Genomic DNA, 18,499 nt, shown 5'->3' with positions numbered 1-18,499 from the left:
GCCAACCCTGTAAGCCGTGTCATCAGTCGCCCCTCCCTGCGTCAGAGCAACGGCAGACAATCGTGCATCTGAGTTGAGAGTGCTGTCCAGAGCAGTCACAATGGAGCACTCTGTGATAGCTCCTGGAGGCCAATACCGTCGAATTGTGTCCACAGTACCCCAAATTCGGCCCGGCAAGGCCGATTTAAGCGCTAATCCACTTGTCAGGGGTGGAGTAAGGAAATCGATTTTAAGAGCCCTTTAAGTCAAAATAAAGGGCTTCATCGTGTGGACGGGTGCAGGTTTACATCGATTTAACGCTGCTAAATTCGACCTAAAGTCCTAGTGTAGACCAGGGATAAGGTGCCACAAGTACTTCTGTTCTTTTTGCAGATACAGACTAACACGGCTGCTACTCTGAAACCAACCATTGATGGCATCACACCAGGTATCATGTAGTGAAGATCCCAGATCTGGCTCAATCCTGAGAATCCATGAATCTCTAGGACAATTCTGCAGGCAGCACCAGGCAGTGTGCACCTCTTTGTGCATCAATAGAGAGTTTCAGAGCACAGTGTGCTGGAGGAGATGTGCAGGTTCCTTAAGTGCCTGTCTATAATATATAGGCAAAAAGGCTGTGTGATCATGCGGGACTTCAGTTTGAGTGACATAAGCTGGAGGTCTCATGCTGCTGCTGCTAAAACATCCTTGGAATTTCTAAATATTATAGATGACAATTTCCCAACTCAGAATCGTGGCATCCAACTTGGGGGAATTCTTTATTAGACCTCATCTTGACAGATGAAGAAAAACTGATCATAGAATCATAGAATATCAAGGTTGGAAGGGACCTCAGGAGGTCATCTAGTGCAACGCCCTGCTCAAAGCAGGACCAATCCCCAACTAAATCATCCCAGCCTGGGCTTTGTCAAGCTTGACCTTAAAAATATCTAAGGAAGGAGATCCCACCACTTCCCTAGGTAATGCATTCCAGTGTTTCACCACCCTCCTAGTGAAAAAGTTTTTCCTAATATCCAACCTAAACCTCCCCCACTGCAACTTGAGACCATTACTCCTCATTCTGTCATCTGCTACCACTGAGAAGAGTCTAGAGCCATCCTCTTTGGAACCCCCTTTCAGGTAGTTGAAAGCAGCTATCAAATCCCCCCTCATTCTTCTCTTCTGCAGATTAAACAATCCCAGTTCCCTCAGCCTCTCCTCATAAGTCATGTGTTCCAGGCCCCTAATCATTTTTGTTGCCCTCCGCTGGACTCTTTCCAATTTTTCCACATACTTCTTGTAGTGTGGGGCCCAAAACTGGACACAGTACTCCAGATGAGGCCTCACCAATGTCGAATAGAGGGGAACGATCACGTCCCTCGATCTGCTGGCAATGCCCCTACGTATACATCCCAAAATGCCATTGGGCCTTCTTGGCAACAAGGGCACACTGTTGACTCATATCCAGCTTCTTGTCCACTGTGACCCCTAGGTCCTTTTCTGCAGAATTGCTGCCGGGCCATTCGGTTCCTAGTCTGTAGCGGTGCATTGGATTCTTCCGTCCTAAGTGCAGGACTCTGCACTTGTCCATGTTGAACCTCATCAGATTTCTTTTCGCCCAATCCTCTAATTTGTCTAGGGCCCTCTGTATCCTATCCCTACCCTCCAGCGTATCTACCTCTCCTCCCAGTTTAGTGTCATCTGCAAACTTGCTGAGGGTGCAATCCACACCATCCTCCAGATCATTAATGAAGATATTGAACAAAACCGGCCCCAGGACCAACCCTTGGAGCACTCCACTTGATACCGGCTGCCAACTAGACATAGAGCCATTGATCACTACTCGTTGAGCCTGACAATCTAGCCAACTTTCTATCCTCCTTACAGTCCATTCATCCAGCCCATACTTCTTTAACTTGCTGGCAAGAATACTGTGGGAGACCGTGTCAAAAGCTTTGCTAAAGTCAAGGAACAACAGGTCCACCGCTTTCCCCTCATCCACAGAGCCAGTTATCTTGTCATAGAAGGCAATTAGATTAGTCAGGCATGACTTGCCCTTGGTGAATCCATGCTGACTGTTCCTGATCACTTTCCTCTCCTCTAAGTGCTTCAGAATTGATTCCTTGAGGACCTGCTCCATGATTTTTCCAGGGACTGAGGTGAGGCTGACTGCCCTGTAGTTCCCAGGATCCTCCTTCTTCCCTTTTTTAAAGATGGGCACTACATTACACTGATCACAGAACTAAAAATTGGTAGTAGCTTAGATTTAAGGGATCATGGTTTGATTGTTATGTGCAAACAGAATAAGTTCAGACCAGGGATATATATATATTCTTGGTGCTTTAAAGGGCCAGTTTCACAAAACTGAAAACAATTATGAGCCAAATCAATTGGGAGAAAGAATTTAAACTGAAAAATGTGAATGATAAGTGGGAACTTTTGAAGATTTGAACTAGATGCTCAAAAAGACACAATCCCCGAACTGAGAAAGAAGCCCACACTCATTTAAAAAAAAAAAAAACTGGCTTGGAAGATAAGTAGGAAGGCAATAAAATTAATTAATTACAATTAAAATAAAACAATATATAACAAAAAGAAAAAAGGGGAAGTTAATAGTAATGAATATAAATCAGAAGCTAGAAATTGTAGAAAATTAATAAGGGGAGTAAAAGGACAGCAGGAGCCCTCTATGGTCAGAAAGGGTTTTTAAGTATATTAAGAACAAAAAGAATTCTAACTATGGTATTGGTCCATTACTAAATGGAAATGGTAGAATTATCAATAATGCAGAAAAGATGGAAGTGTTCAATAAATATTTCTGTTCCATATTTGGGAACAAAAAATAGGTGGTGCAGATATATCATAGATCAATGAAACCCATTCCATTCCAACAGTAACTCAGGACGATGTTAAACAGTAGCTTTTAAAGCTAAACATTTTAAAATCATAGAATAGAATATCATAGAATATCAGGGTTGGAAGGGATCTGAGGAGATCCAGATAACCTGTGCCCAAGAGTTTTAAAAGAGCTGACTGAGGAGCTCACAGGACCATTAATGTTGATTTTCAATAACTCTTAAAACAGTCAGGAAGTTCCAGAAGACTGGAAGAAAGCTAATGTGCCAATATTTTAAAAGGGTAAATGGGATCAACCTAGTTAATTATAGGCCTCTCAGCCAGATGTCAATCCCAAGCAAAATAATGGAATGGTTTACACAGGACTTAATTAATAAAATAATAAAACTATGGAATGGTTTACACATTCCATAAAATAATAAAATTATGGAATGGTTCCACATTCCATAAAATAATAAACACAGTCCATAAAATAATAAAATTATGGAATGGTTTACAAAATAACGGAATGGTTTACACAGTACTTAATTAATAAAATAAATAAAATAATAAATTAATAATAATTAATGCACATCAACATGGGATAATGGAAAATTGATTCTGTCAAACTAACTTGATATCTATTTTTGATGAGATTTTATATTTGATTATAAAAGTAGTAATAGCATTAATGTAAAACACTTACTCTTCCGTAAAGCATTCTGCACAATATTTTGATTAAAAACTAGACTGATGCAAAATTAACACAGCATACATTAAATGGATTAAAACCTGGCTAAATGACAGTTCTAAAAATGTAACTGTAAACAGGGAATCATCATCTAGCAGCTGTGTTTCCATTGGGTTTCTGTTGGGATCAGTTCTTACCCATACATGATTTATCATCAATGACCTGGAAGAAAACATAAAGTCATCACTGATAACGTCTGCAGATGAAAGAAAGATTGGGGGCATAGTAAGCAATGAAGAGGACAGGTCACTGATTGTAAATGAGTGGCATCCTCCTTGGCGCCCCCTCATGGCCATAGGGAGCAGTACATGTGGACTCTCGCCTCAGTTTCCCTCTTTAGCAACCCAAAGGACTCCACTTCAGACTCTTACTTACAATACCCCACCTGGGGGGCAGTTTATTACAAAAACCCTGTGCAAATAGTCTATAACAAAAGTCCCAAAACATAGTCCATATAACCCCAGTGCATAGTCCTTGTTCTCACTGTACCCCACGTCTTCCATCACACCTAGGCTTCTCATCCATCCTCTTTCAGCCCTCTGCCAGATCAGCCAGCCCAACCCTTCTGTCTGGGGTGCAAGCAAACAATATGTGCTTTAAGATGGCAAAATGTAAATGCATCCATCTAGGACTGAAGAATGTCAGCCATGCTTACAGAATGGGAGGGGGGGCTCAATCCTGGGAAGCAGTGACTCTGAAAAGGATTTGGAGGTGCTAGTGAATAATCAGCCGAACACGAGCTCCCAGTGTGATACTGTGGCCAAAAGGGCTTGTGACAGGTTGGATCACAGAAACCCCCTGGGAGCTGCCATCTGATATGCCAAGACTACTTCTGCTCCTGCTTTCCTGCCCTGTCAGCTTAGGACTTCAGTGCCCTGCCTGGTTTGAGCCAGACCCGCTAGCCTGCTTCAAACCCAGACCCAGGGTCTGAACCACGTGCCCTAACAGCTGTAGGCTTAACTGAAAGCACCTTACAGAAGTATTCCTGTCTTTAACACTCGGATACCCAACTCCCAATGGGGTCCAAACCCTAAATAAATCTGTTTTACCCTGTATAAAGCTTATAAATTGTTCACCCTCTATAACACTGATAGAGAGGTATGCACAGCTCTCCCCCCCCCCAGGTATTAATGCATACTCTGAGTTAATTAATAAGTAAGAAGTGATTTTATTAAATACAGAAAGTAGGATGTAAGTGGTTCCAAGTAGTAACAGACAGAACAAAGTGAATTACCAAGCAAAATCAAATAAAACATGCAAGTCTAAGTCTAGTACAGTAATAAAAACTGAATACAAATAAAAATCTCACCCTTAGAGATGTTTCAATAAGTTTCTTTTACAGACCGGACACCCTCCTAGTCTGGGCAGAATCCTTCCCCCTGGTACAGCCCTTGTTCCAGCTCAGGTGGTAGCTAGGGGATTTCTCATGATGGCTGCCTCCTTTGTTCTGTTCCACCCACTTATATATCTTTTGCATAAGGTGGGAATCCTTTGTCACTCTGGGTTCCCACCCCTCCTTCTCAGGTTAAAGATGGATTCCAGTTCAGGTGACATGATCACGTCACTCTAAGACTTCATTACTCATTTGCCAGCTCACAGGTATACAGGAAGACTTACAAGTAAAACAGATTTCAGAGTAACAGCCGTGTTAGTCTGTATTCGCAAAAAGAAAAGGAGTACTTGTGGCACCTTAGAGACTAACCAATTTATTAGAGCCATCTACAGTCAATTGTCCTGGCAAATGGGAGCCATTAAGCTTCCAAACCACCATTAATGGCCCACACTTTGCATAACTATAATAGGACCTCTTAGTTATATTTCATATTTCTAGTTTCAGATACAAGAGTGATACATTTATACAAACAGGATGACCACACTCAGTAGATTATAAACTTTGTAATGATACCTGACAAGAGACCTTTTGCATGAAGCATATTTTAGTTATATTATATTCACATTCATCAGCATACTTTCATAAAATCATACAGAGTGCAACGTCACAGGGCTAATGCGACTCTTGGCTGTGTAAGCAGAGGAATATCAAATGGGAGCAGAGAGGTTATTTTACATCTATATCTGGCACCTGTGCGACTGCTGCTGGAACACCGTGGCCAGTTCTGGTGTCCACAATACAAGAGGGATGTTGATAAACTGGAGAAGGTTCCTTGGGGCGGCAATGAGAATGGGCAGCAGTCCGTGTTCCGCAGCGGCAATTCAGCTGCAGCTCGGCCACTGTTGCGGCAGTGGCAATTCGGCGGCTGCTACTTGGGGCAGCAAAATAGGTAGGGCTGACTCTGGCTAGGCGAATGAATAAGGGGTTGGAAAACCTGCCTGCTAGTGACAGACTCCAGACGCTGAGTCTCTTTAGCGTAACTGAGAGAAGGCTAAGGCGACTTAACCATGGTTTTTAAGAACCACTGTGGGTCACGGTGGATTCTCCATCACTGAACATCAAGACTGGACGTTTTACTAAACACTACGCTCCAGTTCAAATGGGAATTAACTCCGGGAAGCCCTGCGGCCTTTGCTGTAAAGGGGCTCAGATCAGCTGATCACACCGGTCCCTTCTGGCCTTATAACCATATCTGCACCAGCGGGGCCCACCTAGCAGCCACCGATCTCCAAGCACCTTGCAGGCAGTAGAGAGTGCGGCTTGCGCGGGTGCCGGCCTCCTCCCACCCATTTCCTGGAGCAGCGGGGCTGTGGGCCGAAGGGACCCGGGAGTGCAGCAGCGAGGGTGGGCGGGGAGGCCAGCAGGGGGCGCTGCAGGGCAGGTTTGCAGCGATTTGCGCAACGGGGTGCGGGGGCCGTGCGGGGCTCAGCAGCGGCTTCTGGGGGGCGGGGGTAGCGCCATGCTCCAGCGGCACTGCCAGCCCCGCGCGGCCCAGCAGCGACCCCGCCCAGGAGAGCGACAGCCCGGCGCGGCGCTGCCGGCCTGCGCTGCAATACGCTGGCTCCAGCCAGGCAGGGAGGCGGGGCTGGGATCGTCAGCGCAAAGGAGAAGGGCCAGGCTCAGCCCCCCCGCCTTGATTCTAGTGCCCTGGTTAGCTCCTCCCCCTCCCCCCTCTGGCAGCTGGGTGAGAATCTTCCCCCCCCCCCCCCGCCGGGTGATTCCCTCCCCCCTGAGAGAGCTGGGTTAGACCCTCCCCCTTCTGACAGCTGGTTCCTTTTCAGACCCCGCTTTATTTAAAGCTCCCAGGGAGAAAGCAGCCTTTGGCCGGGCTTTGCAATGTATGCCTGGCTCTTACCTGCCCCTGACAGTGCGATAACCGCTGGGTGTCCTACCCCACCACTGTATGTCACCCCTTCGGGTGGTTCCCAGCAGGGTGGGAGGTTTGAAGGGGGTGGAGGCGGGGTGTTGGAGAGGCCAGAAGCTGGGGAAGTGGGTTTTGGAGGGGTAGGCTGGGGTGGGGGGTCAGAGAGGGGTAGACTGAGGTGGGGGGGAGTTGGGGAGGTAGGCTGGGGATCAGAAAGGAGCAGGGGGTCAGAGATGGGTAGGCTGGGGCAGGGGGTCATGGAGGGGTAGGTTGGGGTGGGGGGGTGGAGAGCAGTAGGCTGGGGAGGTGGGTCATAGAGGGGTGGACTGGGGCAGGGGGTTGGAGATGAGTTGGCAGGGATCAGAGAGGGGTAGGCTCAAGTGGGAGGTCGTGGAGGGGTAGGCTGGGGGTTGGAGAGGGGTAGGCTGGGGGGATAGACTGGGGTGAGGGGTCGGAGAGGGATAGGTTGGGGCAGGATGGTTGGAGATGGGTAAATTGGGGTGGGGAGTCACAGAGGGGTAGGTTGGGCGGGGTGTTGGAAAGGGGTAGACTGGAGCAGGAGTCCTATCTGGCTTCAAGATTAAGCTTGATAAGTTTATAGAGGAGATGGTATGATGGGATAACATGATTTTGGCAATTAATTGATCTTTGACTATTAGTGGTAAATAGGCCCAATGGCCTGTGATGTGATGTTAGATGGGGTGGGATCGGAGTTACTACAGGGAATTCTTTTCTGGGTATCTGGCTGGTGGGCCTTGCCCACATGCTCAGGGATCAGCTGATCGCCATATTTGGGATCAGGAAGGAATTTTCCTCCAGGGCAGATTGGCAGAGGCAGATTGGGGATTTTTCACCTTCCCCTGCAGCGTGGGTCATGGGTCACTTGCTGGAAGATTCTCTGCACCTTGAAGTCTTTAAACCATGATTTGAGGACTTCAATAGCTCAGACATAGGTGGGACGTTTATTGCAGGAGTGGGTGGGTGAGATTCGGTGGCCTGCATTGTGCAGGAGGTCAGACTAGATGATCACAATGGTCCCTTCTGACCTTAAAGTCTATGAGTCTATGAGGAGGTCGGAGAGGAATAGGCTCAGGCTGGGGGTCATGGAAGGGTAGACTGATGTAGGGGGGTTGGAGAGGGGTAGGCTGGGGTTGGAGAGGGGTAGGCTTGGGCTGGGGGGTTGGAGAGGGGTGGGCTGGGGCAGGGGTCAGAAAGGCATAGATTGGGGTGGGGGGTCAGAGAGGGGTAGGCTGGGGGGATAGGCTGGGGTGGGGGGTTGGAGAGGGGTAGGTTGAGTTTGGGGGTTTGGGGAGAGGTAGGTTGGGACAGGAGGGTTGGAGATGTGTAGACTGGGGCAGGGAATCATAGAATCATAGAATATCAGGGTTGGAAGGGACCTCAGGAGGTCATTCAGTCCAACCCCCTGCTCAAAGCAGGACCAATCTCCAATTAAATCATCCCAGCCAGGGCTTTGTCAAGCCTGACCTTAAAAACTTCTAAGGAAGGAGATTCTACCACCTCCCTAGGTAACGCATTCCAGTGTTTCACCACCCTCCTTGTGAAAAAGTTTTTCCTAATATCCAACCTAAATCTCCCCCACTGCAACTTGAGACCATTACTCCTTGTCCTGTCCTCTTCTACCACTGAGAATAGTCTAGAACCATCCTCTCTGGAACCACCTCTCAGGGAATTGTAGAGGGGTAAGTTGCGGGGGTCCAAGAGGGCTCAGCTGGGGTTGGGGGTTGGAGAGGGGTAGGCTGGGTTGGGGGAGGCCGGGGCGGAGAGGGGTAGACACTAGTTTATCAAAACTCCAGAGCAAACTCTGCCACTCCCACAGCTCCCCACTCACCTGCTGACACCTACCAGCCGGCAGGGCCGTGACCCCTAACTGCTCAGGGTGCCAGCCCAGCATCTCCCCCGCGGATGAGTCACTCCCACCCCCATCCCAGCAAGCCCCAGGCCTGCAGCACCCTGCCCAGCGATGCCACTCACAGCCCTGCACTGCAGGGACGTGTGCCCAGCTAAGGCCAACTGTCACCAGTTAGCGCCAGGGACACCAGTGAGAGCTGGGAACAGGGAGCCACAGAGCACAGGCCAAACCTCGAGAGGAGCCACTGCGACGCAGGGGGCAGAGGAGACAGGTTCAAGACACCCGAGGCAGTGCAAGACAGAGCTAGGTCCCCTCTCAGCACTGCAGCAAGGGGAGTTGGGGGGAGGGGCAGAGATGGTCTCACCCCACGGAGCAGCCCCCGCCCCACAAAGCCCACCCTGGGACATCTCGCCCCCTCCCCTGCAGGCTGCAGGGGCCGGCCCCATTGTTCGCTGGGACACTGTGGAGCATCTTCGGCCAGGGAGCTGCTATGGAACTGAGCTGCATGTAGCTGTGCGTTTGCACATGTATGTGAAGGGCTCTGTGTGCATCTCCCTGTGCATGCACTTACATACGCTCTTGTGAAACACACTTGTAAAGTGCTCAATCTCGGGTGGCTGAACGCCACTTGTCCCACACTTGTAAAGTGTGAGTCCTCCTCCTCTAGTGATTAGCCTGCATGGAGAACAGGCTAGTCACACCTGCACTCCCAGTGGGCGAGGCTGGTGCTGTGGTGCTGAAGTCCCAGACTTAAACCTGGCAGATAACCTGGGTGGGCTCATTACATGTCTGCTCACGTCTCTCCATGTACATGTGCATGTGTGTGTGCTGGTGTCCCAGCTTGTGCACGGGCGCATCTGTGATTGTGTGCAAGTGTCTCTGCATGGGTATGTGTGTCCTTCCCTGCACGTGCCCTGTGCATGCGTGTGTGTGTGACTCTGTGTGCATGAGTGCGAATAGCTGTGTGTCCCCGTGTGTGCGTGTGACTCTGTGTGCATGAGTGTGAATAGGTGTGTGTCCCCCTGTGTGCATGTGACTCTGTGTGCATGAGTGCGAATAGGTGTGTGTCCCCGTGTGTGCGTGTGACTCTGTGTGCATGAGTGCGAATAGGTGTGTGTCCCCCTGTGTGCGTGTGACTCTGTGCGCATGAGTGCGAATAGGTGTGTGTCCCCCTGTGTGCGTGTGACTCTGTGTGCATGAGTGCGAATAGGTGTGTGTCCCGCGTGTGCGTGTGACTCTGTGTGCATGAGTGCGAATAGGTGTGTGTCCCCGCGTGTGCGTGTGACTCTGTGTGCATGAGTGTGAATAGGTGTGTGTCCCCGCGTGTGCGTGTGACTGTGTGCATGAGTGCGAATAGGTGTGTGTCCCCATGTGCGTGTGACTCTGTGTGCATGAGTGCGAATAGGTGTGTGTCCCCGTGTGCGTGTGACTCTGTGTGCATGAGTGCGAATAGGTGTGTGTCCCCGCGTGTGCGTGTGACTCTGTGTGCATGAGTGCGAATAGGTGTGTGTCCCCCTGTGTGCGTGTGACTCTGTGTGCATGAGTGTGAATAGGTGTGTGTCCCCCTGTGTGCGTGTGACTCTGTGTGCATGAGTGCGAATAGGTGTGTGTCCCCGTGTGCGTGTGACTCTGTGTGCATGAGTGTGAATAGGTGTGTGTCCCCACGTGTGCGTGTGACTCTGTGTGCATGAGTGCGAATATGTGTGTGTCCCCACGTGTGCGTGTGACTCTGTGTGCATGAGTGCGAATAGGTGCGTGTCCCCCTGTGTGCGTGTGACTCTGTGTGCATGAGTGTGAATAGGTGCGTGTCCCCCTGTGTGCGTGTGACTCTGTGTGCATGAGTGCGAATAGGTGTGTGTCCCCTGTGTGCGTGTGACTCTGTGTGCATGAGTGCGAATAGGTGTGTGTCCCCTGTGTGCGTGTGACTCTGTGTGCATGAGTGCGAATAGGTGTGTGTCCCCTTGTGTGCGTGTGACTCTGTGTGCATGAGTGCGAATAGGTGTGTGTCCCCGCGTGTGCGTGTGACTCTGTGTGCATGAGTGCAAATAGGTGTGTGTCCCTCTGTGTGCGTGTGACTCTGTGTGCATGAGTGCGAATAGGTGTGTGTCCCCCTGTGTGCGTGTGTCATAATGCAGAGCTAGCACCACTGTTACCTTAACCCATGTATTTCATCTGCCTCACCATTTGGAGGGATGGACATGTCCCATGGCTCCACCCCTGTGGCATCCCCACTGAGTACTGCCCTAGTGCCCACAGGCCTGCTCTGGGGTCTCCACAGCCATCCTCTGCTAGTTATTGTCTGGAATGACAGTTATTGCATCTTTCCTGAGAGCTCGGCTCCTGTTGATTCTGTTATTAAACTCCCGGTTCTGGTCTGGTGATGATTTGTCCCCTGCAGGCCAGGGGAGGTTGGGTTCTGAGGCCAGTGAGTGATGGGCAGTCACACCACACTGAAGGGACTTATTAATCTGCAGGGTCATGAAGAAAAGCCCCAGAAGGGTCCAGGCTTTTAGCAGGATTAGAGTTTTAACTGGGCACCCTGTCCCATTCCTCTCAGGAATCCTGCAAACAGAGGCAGGCAGCCCCCCACCGGCTGACCCTGGGCTTCCCACTTGCCATCTGGTCAGGGCGAAGCCCCACTTGACACTGAGTGGAGGGTTCTTCCCAGAGAACAGGAGCTTGGGAACCAGCCCTGCATGCCTGCTGGAGGCAGCTTTGCTGCTGCTGGCGATGCTGGCTGCTGCAGCCTGTCCCAGCAAGGAGCATTGCTCAGTGGCTCTTGAGCATCCGCTGTCATTATTACTGCTATTTATCCTGTGAATTCCTGTAGCACTTTTTACCTCTCCGGCCTGAGCGCAGGTTTCTGGTGCTCGCTGGCTCCTCTGGGAGCATCAATCACAGGGGCTCTTGGGCAGCTTCAAGGCTGTTATTGGGTTGCCCTGCTGGGAGCCCAGGCCTATGTGGCAAGCCAGGCTCCTGGGTTAGCACAGTGGCAGGTCTGTGGCTGCACCCAGAGCGGGTTCTAGCCCAGGCTGGCGTTCCCCTGGCCCGCTGTGCTGGAGGCACCTGCTATAGGGAGGTGGGAGGGGCTTGTTCGAAAAAGGAAAGGAAATAAATAGGAATAAAAATTTAAAAATCATCTGTCAATCCCCCGGCCCTGCTCAGGACACCTTCACTCCCAAGTCCCTTGGCAGCGCTGGTGTTGGCCAGGCTGTCTGCTTGTCTCTGGGGGCTGCTAGGCCAGGCAGAGCTTCTATTTTTCTGTTAACACCTTTGAAACCTTTATGTTTGCAAACAAAAGCTCCTGAGGGTGATAGAGATTCGGTGTCATCCTGGTGCAGCCAGGCAGCTGGGAACAGCCTCTCTCAATGCTGTGTGCACTCTGAAGCCTAATGATTGCCATTTAAACTGCAGCTTCTCCTGCTGATCGTTGGAGCAGAAACCTCTGGCCACTTCAGGCACATCTTGGGTGGTGAGCCAACTGTGGGTTGTATAGAGCCATAGAGCTTAAGGCCAGAAGGGACCCCCGAATTACCCAGTGTGCCCTGCTGCAGAACTGCTCATTGAACAGCACCCACACACCACACACAGTAAACAGACCTAGGCCAAAGCATTTCACAGGCAGAGCCCAGGAGGGACCGAGGCACCAGCGGTGCCCAAGGCACCTACCCTGGCAGAGCATGGATTAGCTGAGATGTATGATCCCAGCCGGACACACACACACACACACACGCTGAGACATGCTGACTCACGCTCCGCGAACCAGCTGAGCGGCGGGGAACCAGCTGAGCAGCGGGGAACAGCAGAGCAGCACACAGCAGGAGTTTGCCTGGGATTGGTGAGTATCCGAGTGCATGTTTGCTGAGTGAGTATCCAGAGTGTGTGTTTGCTGGGAGGGCAGTTTGAAAGCCTGAGCGAGTGCCTGATTGGGTGGTAGCCTGCAGGGGGCGGGTATTGGGGCTGTCTGTTTGTTTGTTTCAGGGAAGCCTGGCTGTTTAAAAATAGTCAGAGCTCCGCAAACCAGCAGAGCAGCGAGGAACAGCAGAGCAGCACACAGCAGGAGTTTGCCTGGGAGTTCACCTGGAGGGAGCCCAGTGAGGCTTACATCTTGCCAACTTCTCTGAGGAAGCTCATAGTAGGAAGGTGATATGGAAGGGGGGGGTTCAGCTATTGTGACCTGCCCTGGATGTGCCATGTTTGTCTTTCTTCCACAGGACAGAAGCGACTTTGTCTGTACAAAGTGCAAGCTAGTATCCATATTGGAAGAGAAGATCGAAGATCTGGAGCTACAGATATCGACCCTGCGTTGCATACGAGAATCTGAGGATTTTCTGGACAAAAGTCAGGATATGCTTCTACGGGCACAAAGCTCTAAAGATTTAGAGCAGGTTGCACAGCGGAGCCAAGAGGCCAGTGAAGAAGCTTGGCAACATGTGACCTCCAGAAGAGGTAAGCGGAATGTCCGGGTACCAGCAACACAGACACAGGTAAGTAACCGTTTTCATGTTCTCTCCACAGGTATCGTTGCGGAGAGTGGACCAGATGATACATCTGGGGGGAGAAAGCAGAAGGAGACTCCGCTGGTTGGAAGACATGAGATGCTCTGTCCTGAGGTTGGGGCTTCCACGACCACCACTCCCAAGAGAAGGAGGCGGGTGGTGGTGGTCGGGGACTCTCTCCTCAGGGGGACTGAGTCATCTATCTGCCGCCCTGACTGGGAAAACAGAGAAGTCTGCTGCTTGCCAGGGGCTAAGATTCGTGATGTGACGGAGAGACTGCCGAGACTCATCAAGCCCTCGGATCGCTACTCCTTCCTGCTTCTCCACGTGGGCACCAATGATACTGCCAAGAATGACCTTGAGCAGATCACTGCGGACTACGTGGCTCTGGGAAGAAGGATAAAGGAGTTTGAGGCACAAGTGGTGTTCTCGTCCATCCTCCCAGTGGAAGGAAAAAGCCGGGGTAGCGACCGTCGAATCGTGGAAGTCAACGAATGGCTACGCAGGTGGTGTCGCAGAGAAGGTTTTGGATTCTTTGACCATGGGATGGTGTTCCATGAAGGAGGAGTGCTGGGCAGAGACGGGCTCCACCTAACGAACAGAGGGAAGATCATCTTTGCAAGCAGGCTGGCTAACCTAGTGAGGAGGGCTTTAAACTAGGTTCACTGGGGGAAGGAGACCAAAGCCCTGAGGTAAGTGGGAAAGCGGGATCCTGGGAGGAAGCACAGGCAGGAACGTCTATGAGGGGAGGGCTCCTACCTCATACTGAGAAAGAGGGGCGATCAGCGGGTTATCTCAAGTGCCTATATACAAATGCACAAAGCCTTGGAAACAAGCAGGGAGAACTGGAGGTCCTGGTGATGTCAAGGAATTATGATGTGATTGGAATAACAGAGACTTGGTGGGATAACTCACATGACTGGAGTACTGTCATGGATGGTTATAAACTGTTCAGGAAGGACAGGCAGGGCAGAAAAGGTGGGGGAGTTGCACTGTATGTAAGGGAGCAGTATGACTGCTCAGAGCTCCGGTACGAAACTGCAGAAAAACCTGAGTGTCTCTGGATTAAGTTTAGAAGCGTGAGCAACAAGGGTGATGTAGTGGTGGAAGTCTGCTATAGACCACCGGACCAGGGGGATGAGGTGGATGAGGCTTTCTTCCGGCAACTCGCAGAAGCTACTAGATCACACGCCCTGGTTCTCATGGGCTACTTTAATCCTGATATCTGCTGGGAGAGCAATACAGCGGTGCATAGACAATCTAGGAAGTTTTTGGAAAGCGTAGGGGATAATTTCCTGGTGCAAGTGCTAGAGAAGCTAACTGGGGGGGGGGAGCTTTTCTTGACCTGCTGCTCACAAACTGGGAAGAATTAGTGGGGGAAGCAAAAGTGGATGGGAATCTGGGAGGCAGTGAGCATGAGTTGGTTGAGTTCAGGATCCTGACACAGGGAAGAAATACGGACCCTGGACTTCAGGAAAGCAGACTTCGACTCCCTCAGGGAACTGATGGGTAGGATCCCCTGGGGGAATAACATGAAGGGGAAAGGAGTCCAGGAGAGCTGGCTGTATTTCAAGGAATCCCTATTGAGGTTACAGGGACAAACCATCCTGATGTGTCGAAAGAATATTAAATATGGCAGGCGACCAGCTTGGCTTAACAGTGAAATCCTTGCGGATCTTAAACATAAAAAAGAAGCTTACAAGAAGTGGAAGGTTGGACAAATGACCAGGGAAGAGTATAAAAATATTGCTTGGACATGTAGGAATGAAATTAGGAGGGCCAAATCACACCTGGAGCTGCAGCTAGCAAGAGATGTTAAGAGTAACAAGAAGGGTTTCTTCAGGTATGTTGGCAACAAGAAGAAAGCCAAGGAAAGTGTGGGCCACTTACTGAATGAGGGAGGCAACCTGTTGACAGAGGATTTGGAAAAAGCTAATGTACTCAATGCTTTTTTTGCCTCTGTCTTCACAAACAAGGTCAGCTCCCAGACTGCTGCGCTGGGCATCACAGCATGGGGAGTAGGTGGCCAACTCTCTGTGAAGAAAGAAGTGGTTAGGGACTATTTAGAAAAGCTCGACGTGCACAAGTCCCTGGGGCCGGACGCGTTGCATCCGAGAGTGCTAAAGGAATTGGCGGCTGTGATTGCAGAGCCATTGGCCATGATCTTTGAAAACTCATGGCGAACGGGGGAAGTCCCGGATGACTGGAAAAAGACTAATGTAGTGCCAATCTTTTAAAAAGGGAAAGAGGAGGATCCTGGGAAGTACAGGCCAGTCAGTCTCATCTCAGTCCCCAGAAAAATCATGGAGCAGGTCCTCAAGGAATCAATCCTGAAGCACTTACACGAGAGGAAAGTGATCAGGAACAGTCAGCATGGATTCACCAAAGGAAGGTCATGCCTGACTAATCTAATCGCCTTCTATGATGAGATTACTGGTTCTGTGGATGAAGGGAAAGCAGTGGATGTATTGTTTCTTGACTTTAGCAAAGCTTTTGACACGGTCTTCCACAGTATTTTTGTCAGCAAGTTAAAGAAGTATGGGCTGGATGAATGCACTATAAGGTGGGTAGAAAGTTGGCTAGATTGTCGGGCTCAACGGGTAGTGATCAATGTCTCCATGTCTAGTTGGCAGCCGGTATCAAGTGGAGTGCCCCAGGGGTCGGTCCTGGGGCCGGTTTTGTTCAATATCTTCATAAATGATCTGGAGGATGGTGTGGATTGCACTCTCAGCAAATTTGCGGATGATACTAAACTAGGAGGAGTGGTTGGTAGGCTGGAGGGCAGGGATAGGATACAGAGGGACCTAGACAAATTGGAGGATTGGGCCAAAAGAAATCTGATGAGGTTCAACAAGGATAAGTGCAGGGTCCTGCACTTAGGATGGAAGAACCCAATGCACCGCTACAGACTAGGAACCGAATGGCTCGGCAGCAGTTCTGCGGAAAAGGATCTAGGGGTGACAGTGGATGAGAAGCTGGATATGAGTCAACAATGTGCCCTTGTTGCCAAGAAGGCCAATGGCATTTTGGGATGTATAAGTAGGGGCATAGCCAGCAGATCGAGGGACGTGATCGTTCCCCTCTATTCGACATTGGTGAGGCCTCATCTGGAGTACTGTGTCCAGTTTTGGGCCCCACACTACAGGAAGGATGTGTATAAATTGGAGAGAGTCCAGCGAAGGGCAACAAAAATGATTAGGGGTCTGGAACACATGACTTATGAGGAGAGGCTGAGGGAACTGGGATTGTTTAGTCTGAGAAGAGAAGAATGAGGGGGGATTTGATAGCTGCTTTCAACTATCTGAAAGGGGGTTCCAAAGAGGATGGTTCTAGACTATTCTCAGTGGTAGAAGAGGACAGGACAAGGAGTAATGATCTCAAGTTGCAGTAGGGGAGGTTTAGGTTGGATATTAGGAAAAACTTTTTCACTAGGAGGGAGGTGACACACTGGAATGCGTTACCTAGGGAGGTGGTAGAATCTCCTTCCTTAGAAGTTTTTAAGGTCAGGCTTGACAAAGCCCTGGCTGGGATGATTTAATTGGGGATTGCTCCTGCTTTGAGCAGGGGGTTGGACCAGATGACCTCCTGAGGTTCCTTCCAACCCTGATATTCTATGATTCTAAGTACATATGATCCCAGCCAGGGAGAGACACACACACACGCTGAGAGTATGATCCCAGCCGGGGTGACACGGACGAACAGACACACACACACACAGACACAGACATATGATCCCAGCCGGGGACACACACACACATACACTGAGATATATGATCCCTGCCAGGGATACACACACACACACACACAAACACACACACACACAGAGGAAAACTACATCATAGGGGGGAAAATTCTCTTCACCCTGCAGGTGACTGGCTGAAGCCCTGATGCATGAGAATTTAGGAACATAAGACATGAACCAGAAGGGACCCTAAGAACTGCTGAGTCCTACCCTCCACCATCACAAGTAACCCCATCGTACAATCCCACTCATACATTTATCATGCTCTCTTTTAAAACTAGTCAGTGTCTTTGCCGCACAACTCCCATTGAGAGGTTGTTCCAAAAGCTGACTCCTCTGATGGTTAGAAACCTTCTAATGTCCAGCCTATGTTTGTTCATGGCCAGTTTATTCCCATTTGTTCTTGTGGCAACATTGTCCTTTAGCTTAAATAGTTCTTCTCCCTCCCTGGTGTTTACCCCCTATAGAGAGCAAGCAGATCACCTCTCAGCCTTCATCTCACTAGGCTAAACCAGCCAAGCTCTTTTCGTGTCCCTTTGTAAGATCAGCCCTCCATCCCCCTGATCGTCCACCTAGCCCCTAGCCCCTGCATCTCTTCCAGTTGGAATTTATCTTTCTTGATCATGGGAGACCAGAACTGCAGTGTTCCAGAGGAGGGCTTACCAGTGCCTTGTACAATGGCATTAATGCTTCCCGATCTCTACTGGAAAGGCCTCCCCTGATACATCCGAGAGTCTCAGGTCTTTCTCCTCCTCTGTCACGTTCAACTGATGAGCCCCCAGTGTATTGCCGAAATTCTTGTTATTAGTTCCTAAGTGCACGACGTTGCACTTCATGCTATTACATTCCATCCCATTTCTATTACTCCAGTCCTCAAGGTCACCCAACTCTGCCAGTCCTCCTCTGTGCAGCTGCCTCCCAGCATTATGTCATCAGCAAATTTTATTCGCACCCTCCTACTTTTTGTGTCAAGGGCATAAGGACCCCTGAGGAACCTGACAAGCAACCTCCCTCCAGCCCCACAGCTCACCTTTTCAGCACAGCCTGTTGTCAGCTCCGCCGTCAAGTGCCTTTCTGAAGTCCAGATACATTCGATCACCTGCATTTTCCTCCCCATTCTGGCCCTGAGTTTCTGAGGCTGTAATGCATCTGGACGGCCTCTGAGCAATCCCAGGCTGGACAGAGCCACCTGCCCCTCTGCCTGGTGAGAGCCACGCCTGCTCCACTCCCCTGGCTGGGTGGGTCTCCCTCCCTGGCTGAGGAAATGAGCTTAGGGAGGGCAGTGTACGGCTCTGTGACTAGGCTCCTCACCCCCTCAGGAGGACACCACACTTTGCATGAGCTGGGCGCTCGCCGCTGTCTCATTCTCGCTAGCTCAGCGGGCTGTGGGCTATGCCAGTTCTCTGCTCTGGGGCAGCCTGAGCAAACACCAGCTGGCTCCCAGCTTGGCAGTCAGAGGTGCTGCACAGGCCCTGGCTGATTTATAAGCCACCGATGAGAGCCGGGTGCCCCAAGACATCGCCCACCCTGCCTCTGAGTAGCCTGAATGGCAATGGCTGGAATGGA

General features: G+C 50.3%; 1 protein-coding gene across 1 annotated transcript; it reads left to right on the top strand.

Annotated features, from left to right (window-relative positions):
- Window positions 1-12,338: 12,338 nt before the first annotated feature.
- LOC140902463 (uncharacterized) lies at window positions 12,339-17,012 on the top strand. The gene is made up of 2 exons (XM_073322557.2): window positions 12,339-12,530; window positions 12,907-17,012. The coding sequence occupies exons 1-2, from the start codon at window positions 12,387-12,389 to the stop codon at window positions 13,849-13,851; spliced, it is 1,089 nt and encodes a 362-aa protein (XP_073178658.1). The 5' UTR covers window positions 12,339-12,386; the 3' UTR covers window positions 13,852-17,012.
- Window positions 17,013-18,499: the final 1,487 nt, after the last annotated feature.

Source organism: Lepidochelys kempii, chromosome 24 (genome assembly GCF_965140285.1).
Source record: "Lepidochelys kempii isolate rLepKem1 chromosome 24, rLepKem1.hap1, whole genome shotgun sequence".
In the NCBI taxonomy this organism is placed as follows: Eukaryota; Metazoa; Chordata; order Testudines; family Cheloniidae; genus Lepidochelys; species Lepidochelys kempii.
This window is presented reverse-complemented; position numbering and strand designations above follow the sequence as displayed.

Coding starts and splice junctions, on each gene's coding strand:
- LOC140902463 (XM_073322557.2), top strand. CDS start 12,387: ATGTATGATCCCAGCCGGACACACACACACACACACACGCTGAGACAT. Junction 12,531..12,906: donor CAGGAGTTTGCCTGGGATTG/GTGAGTATCCGA, acceptor TTTCTTCCACAG/GACAGAAGCGACTTTGTCTG.